Raw genomic sequence first — 24,272 nt, 5'->3', positions numbered from 1 at the left:
TCGTGGTTTCAGAGGGGACTGGTCATAAAGTACGCTTCCTGTGTCTTGGAAAAGAGATAGTAGATTATAGGTGTGGAGTGAGGTACATAGATTTTTAGATTGTCATTATGTTCATTTAGTTTTCTTAACTATATACGTAGTTCTTACAAGAGGTGGTTCTTTTGGATGTGTGGGGAATAAGGAGGTAAGCATCACTGAGGAATGACAGGATGTTTAAAAAATGAATATTGATAAAATATTTTCCTAATGTATCTACCACCCTGATGTTGACCTCATCACTTCATACCTGGACTATTGTAATAGCCTGCTAATTGGTCTACCTATAACAAATCTCTCCCCATTCCAATCTGCCCTCTACTCAGTTGTCAAAGTGATCTTCTTGAAGTGTAGGTCTGACCATGTCACACACCCTGCACTACTCTCACTCAATAAACTCCAGTGGCTCACCACTTTTCCCATTTTTTTTTAATACCATATGCCCCATCCTTTTATACCCTCTCCTCCATCCCCACCTCTATACCCCTCCCTATCCCTGCCATACTCTGCAGTCAGTTGACATTGGCCTCTTTGCTGATCCTCAAATAAAACTGTCCATCTCCTGGCTCCAAGTTTTTTCACTGGCTGCCTCCCATGTATAGAATGCTTTTTCTCCTGATCTCTACCTCCTGTATTCCCTAGATTCCTTCTGCCCCAGCTAAAATCCCACCTTCTACAAGAAGCCTTTCCCAGTGACCCTTAGTTCTAGAGCCTTCCTTCTGTTGATTATTTCCAGTTTATCCCATAAATGACTTGTTTGTACATAACTGTTTGCATATTGTCTCCCCGTTAGATTCTTAGCTTCTTGAGAGCAGGGACTACCTTTTACCTCCCACCCTCCTTTTTTTTTTTTTTTTTTTAAATTCCTAGCACTTAGCACAGTTCCTGGAGCACATAGTAGGCAATTAACTCACTAATGGGGGTCAGTTATTCTCACTATTCATGATTACAACCTTTGAGCAGGAGTTCTCAGCCTATTTGATGTCATGTACCCCATCTCAGAACAGTATTTTTAAATGTATGTAAAATATCTAAGAGTATAGAGGAACCAATTATATTGAAACATAGTTATCAAAACATTAAAAAAAAAAGGCTCCAGGTTAAGGACCTCTGTCTTGGAGTCATCTTTGGTTTTCCTTCTTACTCACCCCTCACATCCATCCCCTCCTTTCTGCTTCCACAGCTGCACCCTTAATTCAGGCCCCTATTACCTTTCACCTGGATCTTGATAATGACATTCCCACTTCAGTCTCTTCTCTTTTCAGCCCGTCATCACCATTGCTTCTGGAGTAAACCTCCAGAGTAATATCAGGTTAAACTACGTTGACCTCTGGTATTCTTTCTCATTTTTTAGGATGCTGCTGTTATTTCCTACCTGGTCAACTGTTCATTTCCAGTCTCATTTGCTGATTCTTCATCCTTATCATATCCACAAACTGGCTGTTTTCCAAGTCTCTGTCCTGGGCCCTCTTCTCTAACTATACTTTCTCAATGACCTCATCAGCTCCCATAGGTTTAATTATCCAGATTACTCCTAGAACTATATATTATACCCTACTCTCCTGAGCTTCAGTCTGTTAGACATTTCAAACCAGATGTACCATCAGCGTCTCAAACCCAATATGCCCAAAAAAAGAACTCGTTATCTACCTACCCCTCTTCCAGATTATCCCATTACTGTCCCTTCAAGATACCGAGGTTTGAATCCTTAGTGTCATCCTCCACTCTTACCAAATCTTGTCATTCTACACCACATCTTTCACATAAATAGTCCACCTCCTTTCCACTCAGAGCTGCTGCCCTAGTTCATGTAGTCATCGCTTTTCTTCTAGATCAGAGATGACAGACTTGAGCTGCAAAACTCCCGAGTGCTTCCACCAGATTAAAATTCAATTGGGAAATGTTTAACAGAATAAATAAAAATACAACATAGATAATGTTCATTTGTTATTTTCTAGCTCAATATGTGGCCCACAGGGATCCCTATCCTATTTGAGTTTGACATCACTCTCCTAGACTATTGCCATGGGCTACCACTTCATCTCCCTTCTTGAAGCCCTCCCCAGTCCATCCTCTACATAGCTGCTGAAGTTATTTTCCTAAAGCACAGATCTGATCGTGTCACCCACCTTCTCAAGCTTTAATGGGTCCCTATTGCCTCAAATATCAACTGTAAATTTTCTGTTTGACATTCAAGGCTCTTCTTTGACCCCCCCCTCCCCCCCTCTTTGCAGTCTTCTTACACTTTATACTCTCTTCATCACCCTCTGTGATCCAGACACCCTGGTCTGCTTGTTCTTCTTTCCATGTTCTGACTCTGCCTTTGCCTGAGCTGTCTCCAGGCCTGGAAATGCATCGTCTTTCACTTCTGCGTCTTGGAATGCCTAAGCTGCACCACGACCCACTTCATGAAGCTTTTCTTGTTCCTACCAGCTGTGAATATTCCTCCTTCCTCAAGCTACTTTGTCATTGTTTTGTAAGTATGCTGTATAGACCTGTATGTATGAAAGTTATCTCATTAGAATGTAAGCTCCTCAAAGTCAGAGATTGCTTTCCTTTTACTTTGGTATCCCTAGCACAGTGCCTGACATATTAAGTGTTTAATAAATAATTTGATGATTGATTGATTGCCCTATAGCAATTGCCCTCAGAAACCTTCCATCATTTTCCATTTTTCTGTCTTATTTCTACATTTCATTTTTTTTTTTTGTTATGACAAGTTGGCTTCATCAAATGATGAAGAAGCAGGAACAGGATTGTATACCATGTCAGGACATGATATATTCAGTTGTAGCTACGGGACATTCATCTTAACTTGTCGGTAATGGAGTTAACAATTTATTAACAAAGCAGTTGTTTAAAGTGTAACTATAAAACAATGAGACAGATCTCCAAAAGGTAAGATGTGGAAATCATCCATTACTTTACAGTAACATCTAGTCTATAGGATCTGAAGATTAAGTATCATTAAATAGAATTTAAGAAACAGCATATACACCACACTTTTGATGATGTTCCACTTGAATTCAGCATTCTGTATGGATTCCTTTCCAGTTTCATTATTTGACCAAGAAGGGGAAGATTACGTTATGTGAAATTAAATGTACTTCAAGGCATCACCCATTTTCTGAGATTCAGTTTCCTCATCTACAAAATGGGCATAGTATTACCCTGCCTAATCAAAAAAAAAAAAGCCCAAAAACAAAAAAAAAAAACCACCTCACATTTACATCTACTTTTTTTGTGCGTTAAGTATATATGATTTCATGGTGTGGATATTTCCTACCCATGGACAACACTGTCCTTCTACAGCTTATTGTTGGGCTTTGTAAATTGTACTTGAAAAAAAAATCATCACATCATAAAATTAGAGCAGAAAGGGACCTTTCCAACTTTTCCATTTCATTTTGCAGATTAGGAAACTGAGGACCAGACGGGGGGCATTACATAGGTAGGTAATAGCAGAGGTGGTATTTGTAGTCATATCTTTTGACTACAAATCTAGGATTTATTTCACCATATTGCACTGATGTTGGTCAACCTTATGAGGGGAAAGGAAGGGAACAAGCATTTACAAAGAACTGAGGAACAGAAGGAGTGGCACAGGTCACAAGGACAGGCCATTCTACATGATGGGGGTGGAGGTTAGCAGCACTCCACCAAGCCTGAAAGAAGAGCACAGGATCCAGCTGTGGCCAGTTCTGACCACTCAAAAGTCAATTGAGGCAGAGACCTAGGCTAGTTCTTTTAAATCACTGTATTGCCCAGTGTGGGAGGAGGCTGAGACAACTTGAGATCCAACCCCCAAGGAAACCGCAATAAGAGGTAGGGAGGGAGTCAGAAAGTGAGAAGGAAAATAAGGGGAAAAAAGACAAAGTTCAAAAAGAAGAAAACTCAAAAGATCATGTATAAACAGGTAAATGCACAGGAAAAAGTAACGAGGAAATGTGGTCTCTAGATGTAGTGAACGACTTCAGGCATCTCTGAATAAATACTGCAAAACAAAGGAAAATGATGCAACCCTTGATGAAACAGAGGACCCTGTGGAATTTGAGAACATGGAACTATAACACACTCTTTCTGAGTGGTTTAAAAGAGAAATGAGAATTATGAGAGCAGAATTTATGTCCTAAACAGCAAAAATAATGAACAGAATAGAAGAATTTGAATTTGCAATGGCAAGCCTCAACAAAGAAACAAAAGATAGAACAGTAGATTGGGAATCCAAAAACACCAAAGAGCAAGACAACCTAGAAGGAAACAGCATTGAAAGAAAACATATTCACTATGCAAGCAAAACATACTGAACTCAAGACAAATCCTAGATTTGTAGTTGTAAGGATCACAGGTCTCCCAGAAGAACAAAATAGGACAAAAAACCTTTATGAAGGAAGTAGTAGAAGAGAACCACCCAGAACTTCTGAACATAAAAAATGAAATTCCAATTGAAGAATTCACAGATCCTCCAGAAAAAGAAAAAACAAAACCCAATGCTACAAACTCCAAAACAGATTATAGTAAAATTTAACAATTCAATATAGAAACAACAAGTTCTGCGAGCCACCAGAAAAAAAAATCTTCAAATATGAAGTAAAGGACTAACCCAAGACTATTCTGAACCCACTAGGGAGAGAAAATGGAATAACATGTTCCAAAGAGCAGTGGAGTTAAGGATGTATCCCAGGGTGACCTATCCTGCAAATCTGAGCTTAACTGTAGAGGACAAAAGATGGATGTTCAATAATAAAGATGAATTTGAAACATTTTTAAAAAGAAAATCAGAACTGAAGAGATTCTTTGTCTCTCAGACACTCCAAATAGCAGAAATACAGGAGTGAATAAATGCAACAGGCAAGGACAACAACAGCAGAGTGACAACAAAGAGACCAGTAAAAGCCTTCTTTCTAAGTGGCCAAAAGATATGGGGGAAGGCAGAAATTTGGTAGAGATAATGGTGGTTTGGTAAGTAAGGGTGTATTATGGATAGGACCTGGCAACACTGCCTACAGGTGAGTACTTCTTTTGTGAACTATATCACAGCATGAAAGGGTATATGCAGGGAGTGAGGGGAGCAGGGGATAGAGTGGAGTGAGCGATCCACTGGGTAAAATCAAGGATTAGCAAGGAGGAGGAGAAGAAGGTAGCCTCTGTGGTCTCAGAAAGAGAAGATCTTACAGGGGAGTGGGTAAGCAGTTGAAGGGAGAGGATTGAAAAGGGTGCGGAGAAGGAGGATGTTTTGCTTTGGGAGTGGTAGAAGGTTTCATTGACGAATGAGCCTGTAGGTGAGGAAAGATAGTGAAGGAAGCTAGGAGGATCTTTTCACTGGTTGAAGCCTGGGGGATATGGTACTTAAAAGTCTACTTGTCCTGTGGGGCAGAGGAGAGTGGCAACCTCTGGAGGCACCTGGCACCCAAGGGGGGGAGTGGGAGAGCATGGATACAGAAAGATATCTAGGTAAATGTAGGGGGGAAAAAAGTCAACAAGAGAGGGTATAGATCAGTGGTGTGCTACATAATCAGAGATTTGGTTGAGGAGGGGCATTACTATGGTGCAGTATCCTCTGACATCTGTAATAATATGCATTTTTCTACAATTGAGGCACAATGGAAAATGGAAATCCATGGGGCAAGCTCTAAAAAGTAGTGGCCGAAATCACCTAGAAGGGAGAACCTACAACGGACACCCTGGAAACTTTTAAGTACGTGAATAACACAGAAAAAAGAGAAAAACCAGATATAGGGGTCATGATTCATAGAATGAGAGCCTAGAGTAAATAACAATGGAGAAAATGAGAAATCCTTTTGGAAGGGGGCATTAAAAGTGAAGTTAAAAAAATAAGGAATAGGACTAGCTGAAGCAGAGGTTATCAAATGAGAAAAAGGGATCATGAGTGAAGAAGAGAGTCAATGGGAACAGGAATTCCTTTAAAAAAAAAAGATTAAAGTAATTGAAGGATCATAATACTGTGTCTACAGCAGAAAAAAAAACTTGAAACTGAAAAGCTTCTTCACAAACAACATTAATGCATTTAGGATAAGAAAGGAAGTGATCAACTAAAAAAAAATCTTTGAATCATATTTCTCTGATAAGTGTTTGATTGTTCCAAGATATAGAAGCAGTAAATATATATAAGACTAATAGCCATGCCGTAATACATAAATGGTCAACGGATATGAAAACACAGTTCTCAAAAGAAGAAATACAAGGCATTCTCAACCAGACGGGAAAAAAAATGCCCCTAAGCACCAATAATAAGAGTAATACAAATCAAAACAACCCTGACATTTCACTCTATACCCTGCAAATTGGCAAAAATGGCAACAGTGTTGTAAGGGTTGTAGGAAGATAGGCACACTAATACATTGCTGGTGGAACTATGAAATGGTACAAACATTTTGGAAAATAATTTGAAATTAAGCAAATAAAGTGATTCAGAGATCTATAAGCTTTGATTCAGCTATTCCATCACTGGGCTTATACCCCAAAGAAGCCATTCATAAGAAAAAAGTCCCACATATTCCAAAATAATAATAGCAGCATTTATGACTGCTAAGAATTGGAGACAAAATAGATGTGGAATGGCTAAAGAAAGGGTGGTATGTGGATGTAAGAGAATACTACTGTGCTATAAGAAATGAGGTATGTGATGAATACATAGAATCATGGAAAGATCTATATGAACTCATTCTGAATGAAGTAAACAGAGCCAAGAAAACAATATACAGAGTTAACTACAACAGTGTAAATGAAAAGAAAAATGACATACCAGTCAAAAGCAACAAAATTAAAAAGATCGAGTAGGACTCAAGAGATTTGAGAAGACACCCCTAAGTTATCCCTTTGTGAAGGTGGAAGGTCCACAGGTCTTACATACCACACATGTTTTTGGATGTTTTCAATGTGTCAATCAGTTGTGCCAACTTTTTTTTCTCTCTCCAAAAAATACTAAATGTTATATGAGATGGCTCTTTGACAAGGTACAGAGTGGGAGAATACATGGAGAATTATAGTAATATAATAAACAGAAAATATCAATGGAAACTTATTTTAAAAAATGTTTCTGGGATTTTGCACATTTGTGGCACATAAAAAACCCCCATTGCATCAAGATATTTAATGAGTGTTGAAGTAAAACTGTAATGCAATATGATTTGTCTATAGTTATTCTAAGTGGAAGGTGATGTGATTCGATAACAAAAACCCCCATACTGGGGACTCAGGAACCCCAGGTTCGGGTCCTGGCTCTGCTACTACTTTGCTATGTGACCTCAGACAACTAACTTCACCTTTCAAGGCCTTGAATTAAACTTATGTAAAAATAAAGCAGAAAAAATTACCTTTAAGATCCCTTTCTGCTTTCATAGTCTGAGGCTTTCTCATAAGCTGTAAGAGAGAACTTAGTAAATGTAAAGAGAACTGGCACTGGAGTCACATTTCCTCTTGAGTTCTGCTTTTTAATGCATACTCACAGTGTGACCATGAGCAACTTACTTAATCAGTGACTCAGTTTCCTCATCTGTAATATGGAGGTAACCCTTCTTGCAGTGTTTACATCACAGGTCTTATACAAAGAAATATTTGTTAATTACTACCTTGTGGGGTTATTTAGAAAATTGAAACTATACAAACTGTAAGGCACTATACAAGTGATAAAGTATTACAAGGCTAGCAATATTTATTGAGTATTAGCTATTTGCTGGAAAGGCACCATAGTGATAGAGAGCCAGCTTTGGAGTCAGGAAGCCCAGAATTTACCACTAACACAGACTGGCTGTGTAACCACGAGCAAGTCATCATTTAATCTTTCTGTGTCTTAGACAGTTTTCTAAAACTCAGTTACAGAAGAATTGTACTGGCAGGGAGTGTGGATCAAAAAAACCCAACCATGTGCTAAAACTATGCATACAGGTCAAGTTTCCTCTTTCTTTGATCTTTTTGGGTCTAGGCCTAGTAGTGGAATTGCTGGGTAAAGAGGAATGCACAGTTTAGTAGCTTTTTGGGTGTAGTTCAAAATTACTTTGCAGATGGCTAGACCAATTCACAGTCTCTCCAGTAGTGCATTAATGTCCCTGTTTTCCCACAGCTGTCTCAGCATTTGTCATTTTCCCTTTTGTTTTGCTGATCTGATGAATTGTTAAACTTAAGGGTTTCTTTAATTTGCATTTCTCCAGTCATTAGTGATTGGAGCATTTTTTTTAAACATGGCTTTTTTTTTTGCTTTTTAGTGAGGCAATCAGGGTTAAGTGATTTGCTCAGGGTCACACAGCTAGTAAGTGTCGAGGGTCTGAGGCTGGATTTGAACTCAGGTCCTCCTGAATCCAGGGCCGGTGCTCTATCCACTGAACCACCTAGTTGCCCTAAAGATTTTTCATTTGTTGTCCCCTTTGTTTTCATAATTTTTTTTCTGAGGCAATTGGAGCTAAGTGTATATGGCTAATTTTTACCTTGAATTTCCTGAGAAAACTGACTGTTTATATCCTTTAACCATTTATCAGTTGGGGGAGATGGCTCTCATTTTTGTAAGTTTTATCAATTTCTCATATATCTTACATCTGAGACCCTCAAAGAGAAACTTGCTGCTTCCTCTAGTCATGTTTCCTTTCTACTCTTTGCTGCAGTGTTTGTTTATGCAAATAATAATAGTAGTAATTTTGCATAATTAAATTTAACTATTTTATTTTCTCTGATCTTCTCTCACCACTTGTCATAAGCCTTTCCCCTCTCCATAGACTAGAAAGGTAATTTCTTCCTCGTTCTTTAATTTATGATATGATTTTATATCTAAGTCCATTTGGAGTTTGTTTTGGTAGAAGTATAAGGTACTGGTCCTAAATCTGATTTCTGCCAGATTGCTTTCTAGTTTTCTGAGGAATTTTTCTTGTTTGAATAATGTGTCTTTACTCCTTACTCTTTTTCAGTCACTAATCAATATTGATATTTTAGCTTTATCTATAGCAGAAAACTCCCTTTTCACATAGTAGTAAAATTGGTATCTTATTGAAGACCTTCAATGAGGAATTCACTACTTCCCGCAACAGCCTATTCTACTTTTGGAAAACTAATAGTAAGTTTTCCCCAGTAAGCCTGAATTTGCTTCTTTGTGATTTCCATCTGTTTCTCCTTCCATCTGCTGAGTTTTGTCTGCTGAAGCCAAACAGAACAAGTCTAATTCCTCTTTCACGTGAAAGCCCTTCTGATAGTTCAATACCACTTTCGTGCTCCCCTTGAATATTCTCTGGCTACATGTCCCCAGTTCCTTCATCCTATCCTTATATGACATGAGCTCTAAGCCATTAATCATGCTGGTTGCCCTACTCTGAAATTTCTTTAGGTTATTGATATCCTTAAACTGTAGTGCACAGAACTGAAGACATATTCCAGATGTTGCACATTAGAATGCAGAGACACTGTTATCCTATTTCTAGAAGCTATGCATCCCTTGATGCAGTTCAGGGTCTAGTCCAGTTTTGGTTACCACATCCCAGTGCTGCCTCATACTGACTTTGCAGTCCCCTAATGTACCCAGACCTTTTCCAGATAAATTTTCCATCTAACCATGCTTCCCTCATTCTAATGCTTGTGAAGTTGATTTTTTTGTACCCCAGGATATGACTCTACGTTTATTAGTTATTAGAATTTCATCTTGGTAGATTTACCCCAGTACTTTAGCCTTTCAAGATCTTTATGGATCCTGGCTGTCATCCAAGGTATTTGTTATGTCTCCTAGCTTTATGTCATCTGAATTTGGGTTTGTCTTGCATATACCATATTTAAAAGTCTCTACATTACACTAGCTATCATTTGAAACAAATTGGCTTTGATTTGAACTTCTTTTGTAAAAGAGTTGTAATTTTTTAAAAAAAAATACATTAATTCTGGCCATCATTTCATTCCCTTACCGCCACCACCAAGGAAGGGTTCTACTGCACAGTTTTCAGAACTGTAGTATGGTAAATTAAATGTTAGTGTTTGTCTCCTGATTCTATTTTGTTGTAGTTTATTTCCTTTGCTAATTATAATGTTTTGAATAGATTCTTAAATGTGAAACTTTTCCTAAGTGTATTGTAGGAAATAACTTGGCTGATACAAAAAGATAGTTGAGTTGCTCCCAATTTAATACTAAGCAAATGCCTCATGAGAGATATAAAAGTATGGCCCTGATGAGCAGACCTAGTGCTGCATCTGGTGTCAGGGGACCATGGTTCAAATCCCAACCCTGCCACTTACTGCCTGTGCAAGCTTAGCCAAGTCACAACCTCACCGTCTCCATTTCATTATCTGTAAATTGAGAAGGTTGGATTAGATACCCTCACAGGTCCCTTACAGCTCTAAATCCATTCTCCTTACCTAAGGTCCCCTTTTTCTGGCAGTGACAAATATAAGAATGTATGTTAGACCTTGGGGGCTGGCCACATTACAGTTTGGCTCATCTGCAGTCTCTTGCCCAGGCAAAATCTCTCCTGCAGCCTTACTGGATGCATGTGTTCTTTGTCCCCTGCTTATTTTTAAGCTACTTCAGCATTGCTCTATCTGGCTGCAGCCACTGTTCCATCCCAAGCATGCATTGTATTTTAGCAGTAAATGAACTGATTCTAGTGCTGCATTTCTGCTTATACAGTACAGTTAATAGAGTACCATGGCATGCCTTTGATAAAATATAAGGTTTTGTTTGTTTTTTAAGTGTGTGAGGAGGGACAGAGTAAGTACAAGGAATAAATAGAATTTATTTTTAAATTATTTAAAAAAAAATTTTATTATGCCATTTTATGACAACTATTTCCTTCCTTTGTAATGCCTTCATTTATGTCATTAGTGGGTTCTGTAATTTAATACTACTTTAGGGTCCTCTAATTCTTATTCATTTGCCCTGCCAATTGTACTATTCTCAGTGGTTGTCTTTTTTTTTTAAATGTCATATATCACTTACATTTTAAGGCTTTATTTTTCAGTAATGGAATTTTCCATGCTTTGGACTCACCCTCTATAACAATCAGGACTCCCATGTGCTAGCTTATGTCCTTCAGTTAACTCTGCTGCTTTTCTAGTGGTTCCTCCTGGTCATTGAATTTAGGAATGTGTAAGAATGTGTTTATAATACTCCAGAATTGTATGACTACTGCCGCTAAGAAGGGAGAATCCCAGGAGTCCTTTAAAAACAAATTTAATACCTTATTTGTACAGTGGTGATGCTTTGGCTGACTTCCTTAGCCATCTAAGTTCAGTGCATTAAATCATTGAAATACTTTTCTTCAAAGGCACAGCACCCAAATTTGTAGGATTTTTGTTGTTGTCGTTGTTGATAATGTTTTGTCTTTGTAGCACTGTCCTCTGACTTCTAGGGTCTCCTTAAGTCATAAGAGTTTTAAGATATCAAAATATCAAAACACTTTTTATGCTATCATCCAAGCAAAAATAACATCCTTAATTGTGAACACAATACTCTAAACCACCTCAACTCCTGATGCTTCTCTTTTTCTGCCTCTCTCCCAGAATCCTTTTCATCTCTGCAACCTCTTTCTCCAGTTGGTTAGTTCTTTTATAGAAGAAGGAGAAGAATGTACTTGTGCCAGCGATGCTTACTTCTAACCAAGTTTAACTGCTGATTCTTCAGCCTGCTTTTCTACCTTACTGCAGCCCCTTCTCAGTTCCCTTTTTTTATATGTCGCATTATTGCCCTCATAAGAACATAAACACGTCAAGGGCAGAAACTGTGTTTCTTTTTGCTTATAGTTGTATTCCTAACAACCAGCACAGTGCCTGATTTCTAATAAGTTCATAATAAATGCTTTATCTTCTCTTTCTCTTTTCTTAAAACTAATAAAGTAGGAAATAGCCTCACTTAGAAAAGCAAAAAAATTGTTTGTTTGCCTTGCGAAGTCCATCTCACAGAATCCATATGTAGAGCCCAGTCGGATGCCTCATGAAGGTCCTTGAAGGCTATGGTAGAAAGTGCTCTTGAAGACAGTAATGGAAAGGCTTTAAGTGCAGGGCAGTGATTGACTGCCTTCCGTGTCTTATAAGGGTCAACCTGGCCAACTTCACAGAGGTTCGACCTGCAAAAATTTAGCTATGATGTGATTAATTTCTTTCATCATATCAACCCATGAAGACGATCACCAGTATTTTCGAAACACTGAAAAAGGTTTTTTTCTTAAGAGAAAGAACTTGAAACTTCGTATCTTGGGAAGGATGGAGGGAAAGGGGAGGGAAACCAGTGTTTATTAAGTGCCTCCTATATTCCAGGCACTGCGTTAAGCACATTTCCAATATTAATTTTGAGATAATTAGCTTTTAAGTGTACCTTTTTAAAATAAGATGACCTCCTCCACATAAGAATTTTTAAGATACTCTGCTATTTTTAGGAGAACCCTATCCCACCCATTGCCACATTCAAGAAAGAGTGTTAATATATCTCTGTTTGGATTCTTAAGACTATAGAAGAAAAGGATGGGCTTGTATATCAAGATGTAACAATAGTAGGTGATCTGATAATGTGCAGAACAGATGTGGAAGCAAAAAGTTCTGAAAGTCATCTCCAGGTTTCAGTCCAATGATTCCATGTGTGATGAGAAAAATTCTGGCTCAGGCTCCATCTTGAACTTCCTGCCTCCATTTGCTTGAAGTGCACACCTTGCCAGTCAGTGAAATTAAGCTTGAGATGTCAACCACAGCCTTGGTTTTAACCTGGTAGCTTTCTGTTTTTCCCAGGAGGACAATCTTTTAACTTCTCCCTTTGCTGTCTTTAAAGTTCCATTGAACCCACTCCCTGAGTTGCTTATGTAATTGAATACTAGAAAAGAGGTCAGGATTTCTTTGTGAGATATGCATTGGTATAGAGGTGACTAACCAGTGTTACTTTGCCTCTAAGTGAATAAACTGCAATAAAATCTGTCTCTGGCTCATGCTAGTTTATTGGCAGTTGCTAGTCAACAAATTCACCCAACATATGCCATTTTTACATTTCCTGAGGCCTTGTCCACTCTCAACTCCATCTATTGTAGTTCACTGTAGAACGTAGTGCTTCTCTTCATTTCAACCTCTATTTTATTGACTTTTTCACAGTTGTAAATATAGATAAAGGAAAAGCAAATGGGCTCAGAAAATCTTAATTCTGGTTCCACTGTCAAGACTATTGACAGCATCTCACCTATAACAGTAAGGGGATTGGGTCTAGTTGATAGCATGGATTTCTTCTAGTTCTAACAATCTATGAGCTATTCCCACCCCCTACCCCCCCCAGCAAAGAAAGAAGAAATTACATAATTCTGTGACAGGAATACCACTTTCTTAAATTAGCAGCTTCTAGGTTCTCTTTTGATGTTAAAACAGAGTTTTAAATAGCATAAACTGATTAGACATTTGGAAAAACACTCGGGCTTTCCATTACCTTCATTTATTCTTTCCCTGCCAGTGGCCATGGGAAGGGGAGGAGAGCTTGTTTTCCAACAGATTACTGCAGCCTTGACATAACTGAAGGAAATAGCTTCAGTAGGCTGACCAGACTTTGTGCTGAATAGGCCATCCTCAGGGCTGGGATCCAAGAACTCTGAAGCATTGTGTAGGACAATCTGTGGAGGACCACAGATCATTTGTAAGAAATAAAACTCTTTAGGATTAAGAGAGTGATTTAAAAACCGAGCTTTTGGGGAGGTAGTTTTCTGGTATGTCTTATGCTTATCAAAGAACAGTATACCAAATTCATCTAGCCACTAGAAAAATAAAAGCTACAGATAACAAACTTTTTTTTTTAAAGACACTGATATTTTGTTTCCCTCAATTTCTTCTGACATTTTTTCTAGCATAATTAGATGGCATTTGGTAAGCATTATGTTCTATAATGTATTTCTGCATTTTTACCTTCTGCCATATTTTTGTGCTATTCATTAACTTACAGCAGCTGCCATATTAGCTTTTCTTTACTCTTTATTATTGACTCCTTTCCATTCACATCTTTCTGGACTTTAAGTCCTTTATTCTTTTGCAGTTTTCCTTTCATCAGCTTTTTCTTCTTCAAAGCATTTGTGTTCTTAAAGAGATACTACTGTATTTATTGAGCCAAAAGAGCCCTGTCAGTTATAATTAAAGGGTTTGCTCTTGGACTTTATTTTTCAACTAGTGTTTCAACAGGGTATGTAAAGTTAGACATTATTAATTGACTAGTAAAACTCTCCAACAGAAATGCCTGCTAACATTCCTAGATATTTTCTACTTCATATATGTACCTTTTGATTTAGAGTTAATTATTTCACATGTTAATTCTTTCTGAGGTGCTTTTGATGAGACTTATTAGTCTTAGCAACTATTGAACACATTCAGTCTTCTGTGTAACTAGAAAATGAGTCACTGATATTTCATAATGTATGGCCTGTCTGCCAACAGCTGAAATTATATATAGATTTTGACTATTAATAATAGTGGATACTTTTACAGTAAAACATTTTCATTATAAATATCAAAGCATGAAGTTAGCATTATTATTGATACTCCAGTAGCCCAAAAGATAGGGATTTGGAAATTGTTGTTGTATAAGTAAAGTAGTTTATTACTGATTTTTACCATTAGGAGCTCCACAAAGAATAATGAAGCAAACATGCAAGATGATGGTCAAAATAGCCATCCAGATGTGCAAATTTCATCTGAAATGTCAGCTAACCCTGGAAGATAACATTTTAATCCTGATGGCAAGCACATTTCATTTCTCCTTCAGTTTAACATCTGCTCTAGTACCATCATTGATGTCTGTTGTTATGTCACAATATTTACACATTTTATAGATACACAACAGAATCTGCTATACTTTTTATTAGGTGTAGCTTTCCATGAAAAATTGACATAAAGTTTACAATGCTCAATACCTCTTAGCCACAAGTGTACCCTCTTATTTTAATTATAGTTTGTTCTCTCAAAACCTCTCACTCTTTACCTTACAGCTTCTTTGTTATGTGTCCAACTGCTTCTTCCATCTCATCCTGTCCCCTTTTATACATATAACACAACTCCAGCCACAAATATGGATTTTGTTTTTAATCTCTATATCTCACCATGACTATCTTACTACTTCCATCCTCTTCATGAAGAAGACCATAGGCTTTGTATTCCTGTCTCACTCAAATAACATCATCTTTGTTTTGATAGTCAGCAGTTCATTGATCTCTAAGATTGCTCAGAGGACCGTAATACTCGTTCCTCTCTACCCATCTTGACACTGGACCACAATACTCCTTCCACGCTACCCATTTTGACACTATGTTGCTAAGTTCCTTAGCATATATTTATCCGTTATCCTTCTCCTGTTGCTTTTCCCCACCCCCAATATTATTTTGATTGTTGTTTTGCACTATACTGCGTTTTTGTGTGATTCCTTTTGGTTTCCTTTTCTCCCTTCATGTCCTGGCTCTCTAACTTTATCCTCTTTTGGAAAACATTTTTTCTGATTCAATTGAAAAGAAACAATTTATAAAAGAAAAAAATTGAATTTTTTTCTTCTGTGAAGTTTAGCACTCTAGCCAACTTCATGTTGTTAGAAATTGAGGGTATGCTCCATTCCAGCACCCACCTCTCTACTCAACATGTTAAACAATACTAGACTCAGAGCTTTTCTTCAGATTTTTCAGAGCCACCAAGGTAGCAGAATAGAAAGAGCACTAGACTAGGAGTCAAGAGAACATGTATTCAAATCAAAAGTGTGACCTTTGCAAGCTACTTCGACTCCCTGACCCTCAGTTTCCTCAGAACTCTAAGGTCACTTCCAGCTCTAAATCTATGTACTATGATCCCACTATTAGAGGGGCTTGCCCTCCAGGCCAAAGTGTTGTTAAGACCCTGTCTCCATAGCTTGATGAGTCTAAGTTGCAGAATAGTTGTTGATCTACATTGGTAGAAGTTGGTCCCTTGCTGGAAGTTTCTTACATCAGGAAATCAACCCCCTCCCCCATAATAGCTAGCATTAATATAGTGCTTACCACATGTCAAGCACTGTGCTAAGCACTTTGCAATTATGTCATTTGATCCTCGTAACAACCCTGGGGGTAAATGGGGATAATAATATCCCCATTTTACAAATGAGGAAACTGGAAGGTAAACAGGTTAAATGATTTGCTCAGGGTCATGCAACTAGTAAGTGTCTGAGGTCACATTTGAACTCAGATCTTCCTGACTCCTGGTCCAACATTCTATCTACTGTGCTACGTGGCTGCCTCCCTGTCCTGTACCCCACCCCAATCCACCTGCACATACACCCACACACACACATTTTTTTAATATATATCAGTGGGATAGTAGAATACATAACTTGGGGAGGCTAAGCTAGAAGGAACAGTCATGATTTAAGGATAATACACAGATTCAAATCAGTCCTACAAGCATTAAGCACCCTCCACGTGCCAAGTCAATGCCCTGGGGCTGCAGAGAAAAAAAAAAACAACCAACCCCTTGTCTTTTAAAGAGCTTACAACCTGCTAGGAATATAACATGAACACCTCCTTCTCCCTCCACCTCTAATTTTTTTTTCTTTACATTTAAGTATGTAGAGATTGTGAAATAGAAAGAACACATAATCAGGAGACAATACCTAGCAGAGTAGATAAAGGACTGGTCTTAGAGCCAAGAAGACTTGGAACAAGTTAACCTCTTGGCCCTCTGGACAACTCTCTAAAACCTTTAAGTTTTCAGAGAAGGTGCTAACCTGCATTGATAGAGTGAATTCTCTCCTCTGAGAGTTCCTTATACTGGTGAAATGACAAATCCAGGCCCTATCTCTATTCACTTATTAATATTGTATTCATGGTGAAGTTATTTAATTCCTCTGAACACCAGTTTATTCATCTCTAAAATGGAGATTATGGTACTTGCCTACCTCACAAGATTTTTCTTAAGATCAAACAAAATTATGGGACGTCAAGAAGCTCTGAAAAGTACAAAACACTTTATAAATGTAAGGTAGTCTTATTAAGAATAGTAACCATTTGGATGTTTTAGACTTTTTTAATCTATTAGAAAAACATTTTCCAATAGAAAATGAACTGTTTAAAAAGACTTTTCATGTATGTGAAGGGGCTAATTATGTTAGTAAATTCATCCTAAATAGATTCTAGATAAAATTTTTACCCCAACTGCCCAAGTACTGTATTTATTCAAATTCTTATGTAGTCTGCTACTGTTTATTGTTCAGTCATTTTCAGTAATGTTTGACTCTTCTTGACCCCATTTGGGGTTTTCTTGGCAAAGATAATGGAGTGGTGTGCCATTTCTTTCTCCAGCTCATTTTATAGATGAGGAAACTGAGGCAAAAAGGGTAAAATGACTTGTCCAGGGTCACACAGCTACTAAGTGCCTGAGGCCAGATTTGAGCTCAGGAAGATGAGTCTTCCTGAGTCGAGGCCCCAGCTCTGTCCACAGTGCCACCCTCCTACGACTATAGCATTATCTTACTTGATTTATTTTAATGTTCTTGTAGATGTTAATTGTAGTTTTTACTTTATTACTCTTGTCATCATAAAATGATCCTGTTTGAGACATGCTTCTTTTCAATAGATTTGAAGTGCTTAGGATTTGTGATAATAAAAAAATAGAAACGTAATTTTATACCGCTTTTCTCAGGGGTGCATTAATGGACAGCCTCTCAGGGATAATCAGTGACTACATTAGAGATCACTACTTGATCATCTGCCTTTCATTTATATTCCCTTTATTTTGAAAATACCTCCAGAGGATTTTGAGGGTACCATATACATGTAACTGTTGTTACAGATCAGAACAGAAATCAGAACAGAAAGAGGAAAAAAAGACCCTATATCCTCAAGTGTTCACAGCATTCTTTGTGCTATCAAAGAGTTGATGGGGGGAGGTGTGGGACAGGAGGAGGGAATTCGTTGTTTGGAGAATGGCTGGACAAAACTGTGGTATAAAAGACATTGTGCAATGAGAAATGATGATTACTAGCAATTCAGAGGAATATGGAAAGATTTATATAAACTGTTGTAGAACTAAATAAGCATAAACATAAAATAATAAACACTCACTACAGAAATCTAAATGTAAAAGTCATTAAAAGATTGAACTCTAAGTAACTGAAAAACCAGTGAAGGTCCAGGAGAACAGAAAAGCATACCTTTCCTCTCATGATAGATAGGCAGGGGTTTGTATACTACAACAGAATATTGCAACCGTGGTCAGATATGGTCACTATAGCAGATGTTTTTAAATTGTTTTTCTTTGTTACAATGGGAAGATTTGATCTAGAGTGGGGAGAGGGTTGTATAAAGACAAAAGACATCAATAAATTTTTTTGTTTTGAGTTTTGTTTTTAGGGAAATTAAGTTAGTTTGTCCTGACCAGTTGGTACTATCTTGCTAGCTTTTGATGATGCCTGTAACCACTTAGTTTTCTTCTCACTCAGAAGCAATCCCCTCAATAACACATTCCAGAATTTTGCAAGAATTAGTCTTGCCAGCTTGCGGATTTTGCTCTTTTCTTTTGTTTGAAAATTGGTACATTTGCCCTTTTCCAATCTAGTAAAACTCTTAATAATCTTTTAGAAACCCACTAGCTAGGGGCGGAGCCAAGATGGCAGAGTAAAAGCAGTGACTTGCTTGAGCCCTCTCCCAAATCCCTCCAAATACTTATAAAAATGGCTCTAAACAAATTCTAAAACAACAGAACCCACAAAAAGACAGAGTGAAACAAATTTCCAGCCCAAGACAACCTGGATGGTTGATCAGAAAGGTATATCACGCAGGGCTGGGAGAGGAGTGCAGTTTGGCATGGACGCGCAGGCGTCATCGAACCTGGAGCAGGCCTTAGAGGACTGAATTGTGGGCAGCTGTGGCAGTTTCCAGACTTCTCAACCTATGAATGCCATAGACAACCTAGAAGGTTAGTAGGAAAAGTCTGTTTCTGCAGTGGTGACAAGTGTGGTGGGGTCATTCCTTTGTCCCCAAGTGCAGTCCTGGGGTGTTGGCTGCCTCTAGAGCTTCCAGCCCACAGATTGAGGGGGCATCAAGTAGCTGATCAGAGGGGGATTGCAGGGATCTCTTTGCTGGTGCAGGATTCTCTTGCTTTGCTCATGCTTGGATCTGGGTCACAGTTCTGGGTGGTGGTCGTCCTGGGACGAGGAGGAGCACTGGCGTGGTGGAGCTTGTCGTGGCTGTGGAGAGGGAATCCTCCTCACAATTCCAAGGAATAAAAGAGTGCTTGTGGTCACTCATAGACCAGAGCACAGGCCCGGAAAGGAGTAAACACCTTGCCCTTGATCAAAGCACCTTGGAAGAACTGAAAATGTTCGGGTCCCTAGAAGTATTTCTGAAAACAGCTGCACAAAACCCCCAAAGCTTGGGACAGTTCATTCTCCACACTGGAAGCATTCTCCTACCTTAACAAGGAGTTTATAACTCAAGTAATTGGCTGGGATCATGAGCAAGCAGCGCAAAAAGAATCCGACCATAGAATCTTTCTTTGGTAACAAAGAAGATCAAAACATACAACCAGAAGAAAACAACAAAGCCAAAGCTCCTACTGCAAGGCCTCCAAGAAAAATATGAATTGGTCCCAGGCCACGGAAGAGCTCAAAAAGGATTTTGAGAAGCAAGTAAGAGAAGTAGAGGAAAAACTGAGAGTGATGCAAGAAAATCATGAAAAGCAAGTCAACAACTTGCTAAAGGAGACCCAAAAAAATACTGAAGAAAATAACACCTTAAAAAATAGCCTAACACAAATGGCAAAAGAGGTCCAAAAAGCCAATTAGGAGAAGAGTGCCTTAAAAAACGAAATTGGCCAAATGGAAAAGGATGTCCAAAAGCTTACTGAAGCCAATACTTCCTTAAAAATTAGAATGGAGCAATTGGAAACTAGTGACTTTATGAGAAATCAAGACATTGTAAAACAAATTCAAAAGAATGAAAAAATAGAAAACAACATGAAATATCTCATTGGGAAAAATAACTGACCTGGAAAATAGATCCAGGAGAGATAATTTAAAAATTATTGGACTATCTGAAAGCCATGATCAAAAAAAGAGCCTAGACATCATTTTTCAAGAAATTATCAAGGAAAACTGCCCTGATATTTTAGAATCACAGGGCAAAATAGAAATTTAAAGAAACCCACTAGCTAGCTCAACAATCATATTAGCCAGTTCTTTCAGTACCCTCACATTTATTTCATCTAGCTTCATGATTTAGCTCAGTCCTGCACCTGCAGCCAGCCAAAAGATTTCAGGAGGCCAGTGAAAAATGTAGAGAAAAGCATCCTTTGTATGTAGAAGAAATCCTTTGGCATGCCTTAATCGGTGCAGGTTGTGCTTAATGTGGGTAGGCAAGGATTTTCTTACCAAGTCTTCACTTACTTTACCTTTCATCTTCTTGGTAATTGTCTTAATCTGTTCTTCCCAGTCTCAAAATCATTCTGCTTGGAACAGAAAAGAAAAGCAAAATATAAGTCAAGTAATTTAGCCTTTTCGTGTGCTCCAGTTTTATCATCCCATCAGTGCTAATCATTTACTTCACTTTTTGAAAAATGGAATTATCATTGGTAGAAGTTAGTAATTTCTTAGCTGCTCCGGTTTTGGCAAGGAAAGATCTATAGCATATGTCTATAGGGTTGAAGTCGTGCCTTCATGCCAGGTTTGTAATAAATTTTCCAAAATCCTCATCTTTTTCCTCCTTTGCCATAAGTAGTTTGTGGTGTTCTTCCACAACAATATTGCTTCTCTTTCTTCTTCCACAGATTCCCACCCAAAAGTTTTAAGAAAAGTATATCAATAAGAGATTTGGAGATGGTACATTTTATATTTTTGAAACAGCCTGCACAAATAATACACAGCAGTAGAAACAATCAGGGAATAGCCAGAAGTCATTTTGCCTTAAATGTAGATTATAGTGCAAAGGAGAAAAGTGAAGTAAGACTGGAAAGGTAAGTTGAAGGCAGATCATAGATCTTTTTAAATATTAGGCTAAGGGAAATTTCCTCTATAACTTCCCCCAGATCCGCAGATTATCATATGGCTTCAACCAGTACATTTCAGAGGGTGAGCTCGTACCCCAAGACAGTAACCAGTTCATAAGAGTGTCACATCCTCCTACTGTGTTTTGAGTGGGTCAGGCAGAATCAGCAACCCATGGGTCTTTTGTGATCTGCATCCATAGAAATCTTTATATTAAACTTCCCTTGCAGATCAACCCATTTTCCCTGTTACTGGCCAAGGCCCAGTCACCTAGTTTCACAACATCAGTAGCCTTTTTCAACTCATTCCCCCTCACCTCACATATTCAGTCAGTTATCAGATTTTATAATTTCTACCTCTAAATATCTCTTTTATCTATTCTCTTTTCTCTACTCACATGGCTACAATCCTACTTAAGGTCCTTATTACCCTTTGCCCAGACTTTTGCAGTAGCTTCCTAATTTGTCTCCCAGTCTCAAGTTTCTTTCTCCTCTGATCCATCTTCCATACCACTGCCAAAGTGATTTTCCCAAAGCACAAATCTGACTTTGTTACTCCCCTTCTTGATAAATTTCAGTGATTCCCTATTGACTGTAAGACAAAATATTATTTTCAGATTTATCTCATACTTTTAAAATTAAATAAGGAAACATTAAGGATGCATATTCACTTTTTTTTTTAACTTTTAGGGTATATGATCAGAAAACTTTGGATTGAAAAGATTGGAAACTTTTGCTTTAAACAGCCAACTTTAAAATTAACTTTTGGAAATATACCCTTTTTATGAGTTGAAAACATATATATATATACACACACACACACACACACGTATATGTGTATAAACATATACATATACACATCTATATACATATATATTTCTGAGGGTTTTTTTTAATTGCCCTTTCCATCACAGGGAAGGGGCACAGGTAGTTCATATATGCTTACATGTATTTATGAAGGAACTATCTAAACTTACCTGTCTGTGGGGACCAGAGAAAAACGTTTGTTCCTCTTTGGCTTTTTTTATTTAGTGGGCACAAAGAAAGGAAAGGAGAATATTTGTTTCTAAGAGTTAAGGTGGAACAGTATTTGTTTTAGAGTCCAACAAGATAATTTTTAGTGAACTGCTATAGGAGATAAGGAATCCCAGTAGACATTATAATGAATTATTGTTTCTTGGTAGGTAGAAGTAGTAAGAGTACAGTTTCATAATCATTTATCCACCATTGATACCACAAAGCTTGACTGTGAAACATCTGATTGAATGATTATTAGGGGGATAATAGGGTTCATGTTGGTTGGTGGGGGAAGGGGTGTTAGTCACTAGGGCATCAAAATGAAAATACAGGAAAGGGGCATAATAGAGTAATATGGAGACTATACTACTTTATAATGCAAACATTTGTTAAGCACCACGTTGTGCTAGGTGCTGGGGAATACAAAGACAAAAAAGACATCAGGGAAATAACAGATACATATATTTATATGCCAAGTATGTGGTATATGTATATATTTATATACTAAATAAATACATGGTAGTGGGGAGATACTAGTAGCCAGAGAGTTGAAGAAAATACTAATGTAGAAGTATAAGCTTCTTTATGGCTATAAGCTTCATCTGGAAAGAACTTGTTCTTACATAAACTTTACATGTCCTATAGTGCTGTGTTCTGCATACGGTAAGCACTTCTTGTTGTTTAGTCATGTCTGACTCTTCCTGACCCCATTTTGGGATTTTCCTGGCAAAGATACTGGAGTAGTTTGCTATTTCCTTCTTCAGCTTATTTTGCAAATGAGAAAACTGAGGCAAACAGGGTTAAATGACTTGCCCAAGGTCACACAGCTAGTAAGTGTCTGAGGCCAAAGTTGAATTCTAGTATTCCTGACTCCAGACACAGCACTCTATCCACTGTGCCACCTCGTTACTCAGAGCATTTATTTTATGCTTATTATGTGTTAGGCTCTTTGCTAAGTGCTAGGGTTACAAATACAATATAACAAGATAGTTTTACTTTCAAGGCCTTACATTATAATAGGGAAAGACAAAACATAAAGGGGAGTTTTAAGGAGAATAGCAGACCTCAAGATGACCCATCTTGAGGTGGCCAATGCAACTGGTGGTTGGTGAAACAGATAATGAATGAGTGAATGTCTTACAAAGTCACAGAAATAATAATAGCACTTACATAACATTTTAGGATTTGCAAAACCCTTTATGGATATAGTTTCACCACTCTAGATTTCCAAAGTTTGTGCTGACAAAAGCCCTTGGAGCTAGAAAGTTTGCCAGTACAGCTTCAGCAATGACTTTGTATGACTCTTATTTGGAGCCAGCCAGATCACCAGATCTAAAGGTATAGGAGAATTGAGCTATATCATTTGAGGAGTGGGGACACATGATAAAATCATAAGTCTTTGAAATTTAGAAAGATAGAGTGCTAGACTTCAAGTCAAAAAGGCATGGGTTCAAAACCTGCTCCTGACATTTGCTAGTTGTATGACCATGGGTGACTCATGTAAACTCTGAATTTCAGTTTGCTTGTCTTTAAAATAGAGGTGACACTTATAGTGTAGGACTGTCATGAGGCTTAAAGGAGACGTCTGTTAAGGTGGTTTCCAAACTTGAAAGTATTTATGTAAATGTCATTTTTATCGTAATAGTTTACCTAGAAAAGAAAAAAATCTAAGTAATTTAGTCATCCTATATTGGTTAAGATAGTAAAGTAGGTGAGAACTGGGAGTTATTACTGAGATTTTGCTCTCTTGACATATTTTTAGAGAATTACAAGAAAAGAACTTGTATGTAAAGTGTCCAGGGCCCAGTCTTCATACACGGTGATATTATCAATGTGAAAAGTGATGGTTAGACCCCATAGACATTTTATATTTTTGTTTTTGTTTTTGCTAGGCAATGGGGTTAAGTGACTTGCCCAAGGTCACAGAGCTAGTATGTGTTATGTGTCTGAGGCCGGATGTGAACTCAGGTCCTCCTGAATCCAGGACTGGTGCTCTATCCACTGCACCACCTAGCTGCCCCTCCCATAGACATTTTAAAGAGAAATTATTTGTCCTAGAGAAAACAGTAACCTAAAGGATGAGTGTCAACTGTGGTCTTACTTACATTCTTCTTAAAACTTCTTAGTACTTGGAAAATTTGAAAGTCTAATTGGGAAGGAATAATGAAAGACGTAAATTTGGACTTCATCTCCAAAGGGTTAGATTGTAAATTCCTAAAAATCATTGACTTGTCATCTTTATTTTTCTTGGAATCTGACATTGTCTCTCATGTGAATGTTGT

General features: G+C 37.8%; 1 protein-coding gene across 2 annotated transcripts in view; it reads left to right on the top strand.

Annotated features, from left to right (window-relative positions):
* Window positions 1–24,272, top strand: part of POLR1D (RNA polymerase I and III subunit D) — a 60,012-nt gene that overhangs the window by 15,307 nt on the left and 20,433 nt on the right. Inside the window, exon 1 of one of the 2 annotated variants that reach the window (XM_027835274.1) lies at window positions 2,289–2,512. The exons of the other annotated variant lie outside the window; for it this stretch is intronic. Coding sequence (XP_027691075.1) covers window positions 2,445–2,512 — 68 coding nt within the window. The 5' untranslated portion in view covers window positions 2,289–2,444. Of the gene's footprint in view, window positions 1–2,288; window positions 2,513–24,272 lie in introns of those variants that run through there. 2 annotated transcript variants of the gene reach the window in all.

Source organism: Vombatus ursinus, unplaced genomic scaffold (genome assembly GCF_900497805.2).
Source record: "Vombatus ursinus unplaced genomic scaffold, bare-nosed wombat genome assembly UNPS02014813.1, whole genome shotgun sequence".
NCBI lineage: Eukaryota > Metazoa > Chordata > Mammalia > Diprotodontia > Vombatidae > Vombatus > Vombatus ursinus.
The sequence above is the reverse complement of the archived record's forward strand: the minus strand, read 5'-3'. Positions and strand labels throughout refer to the sequence as shown.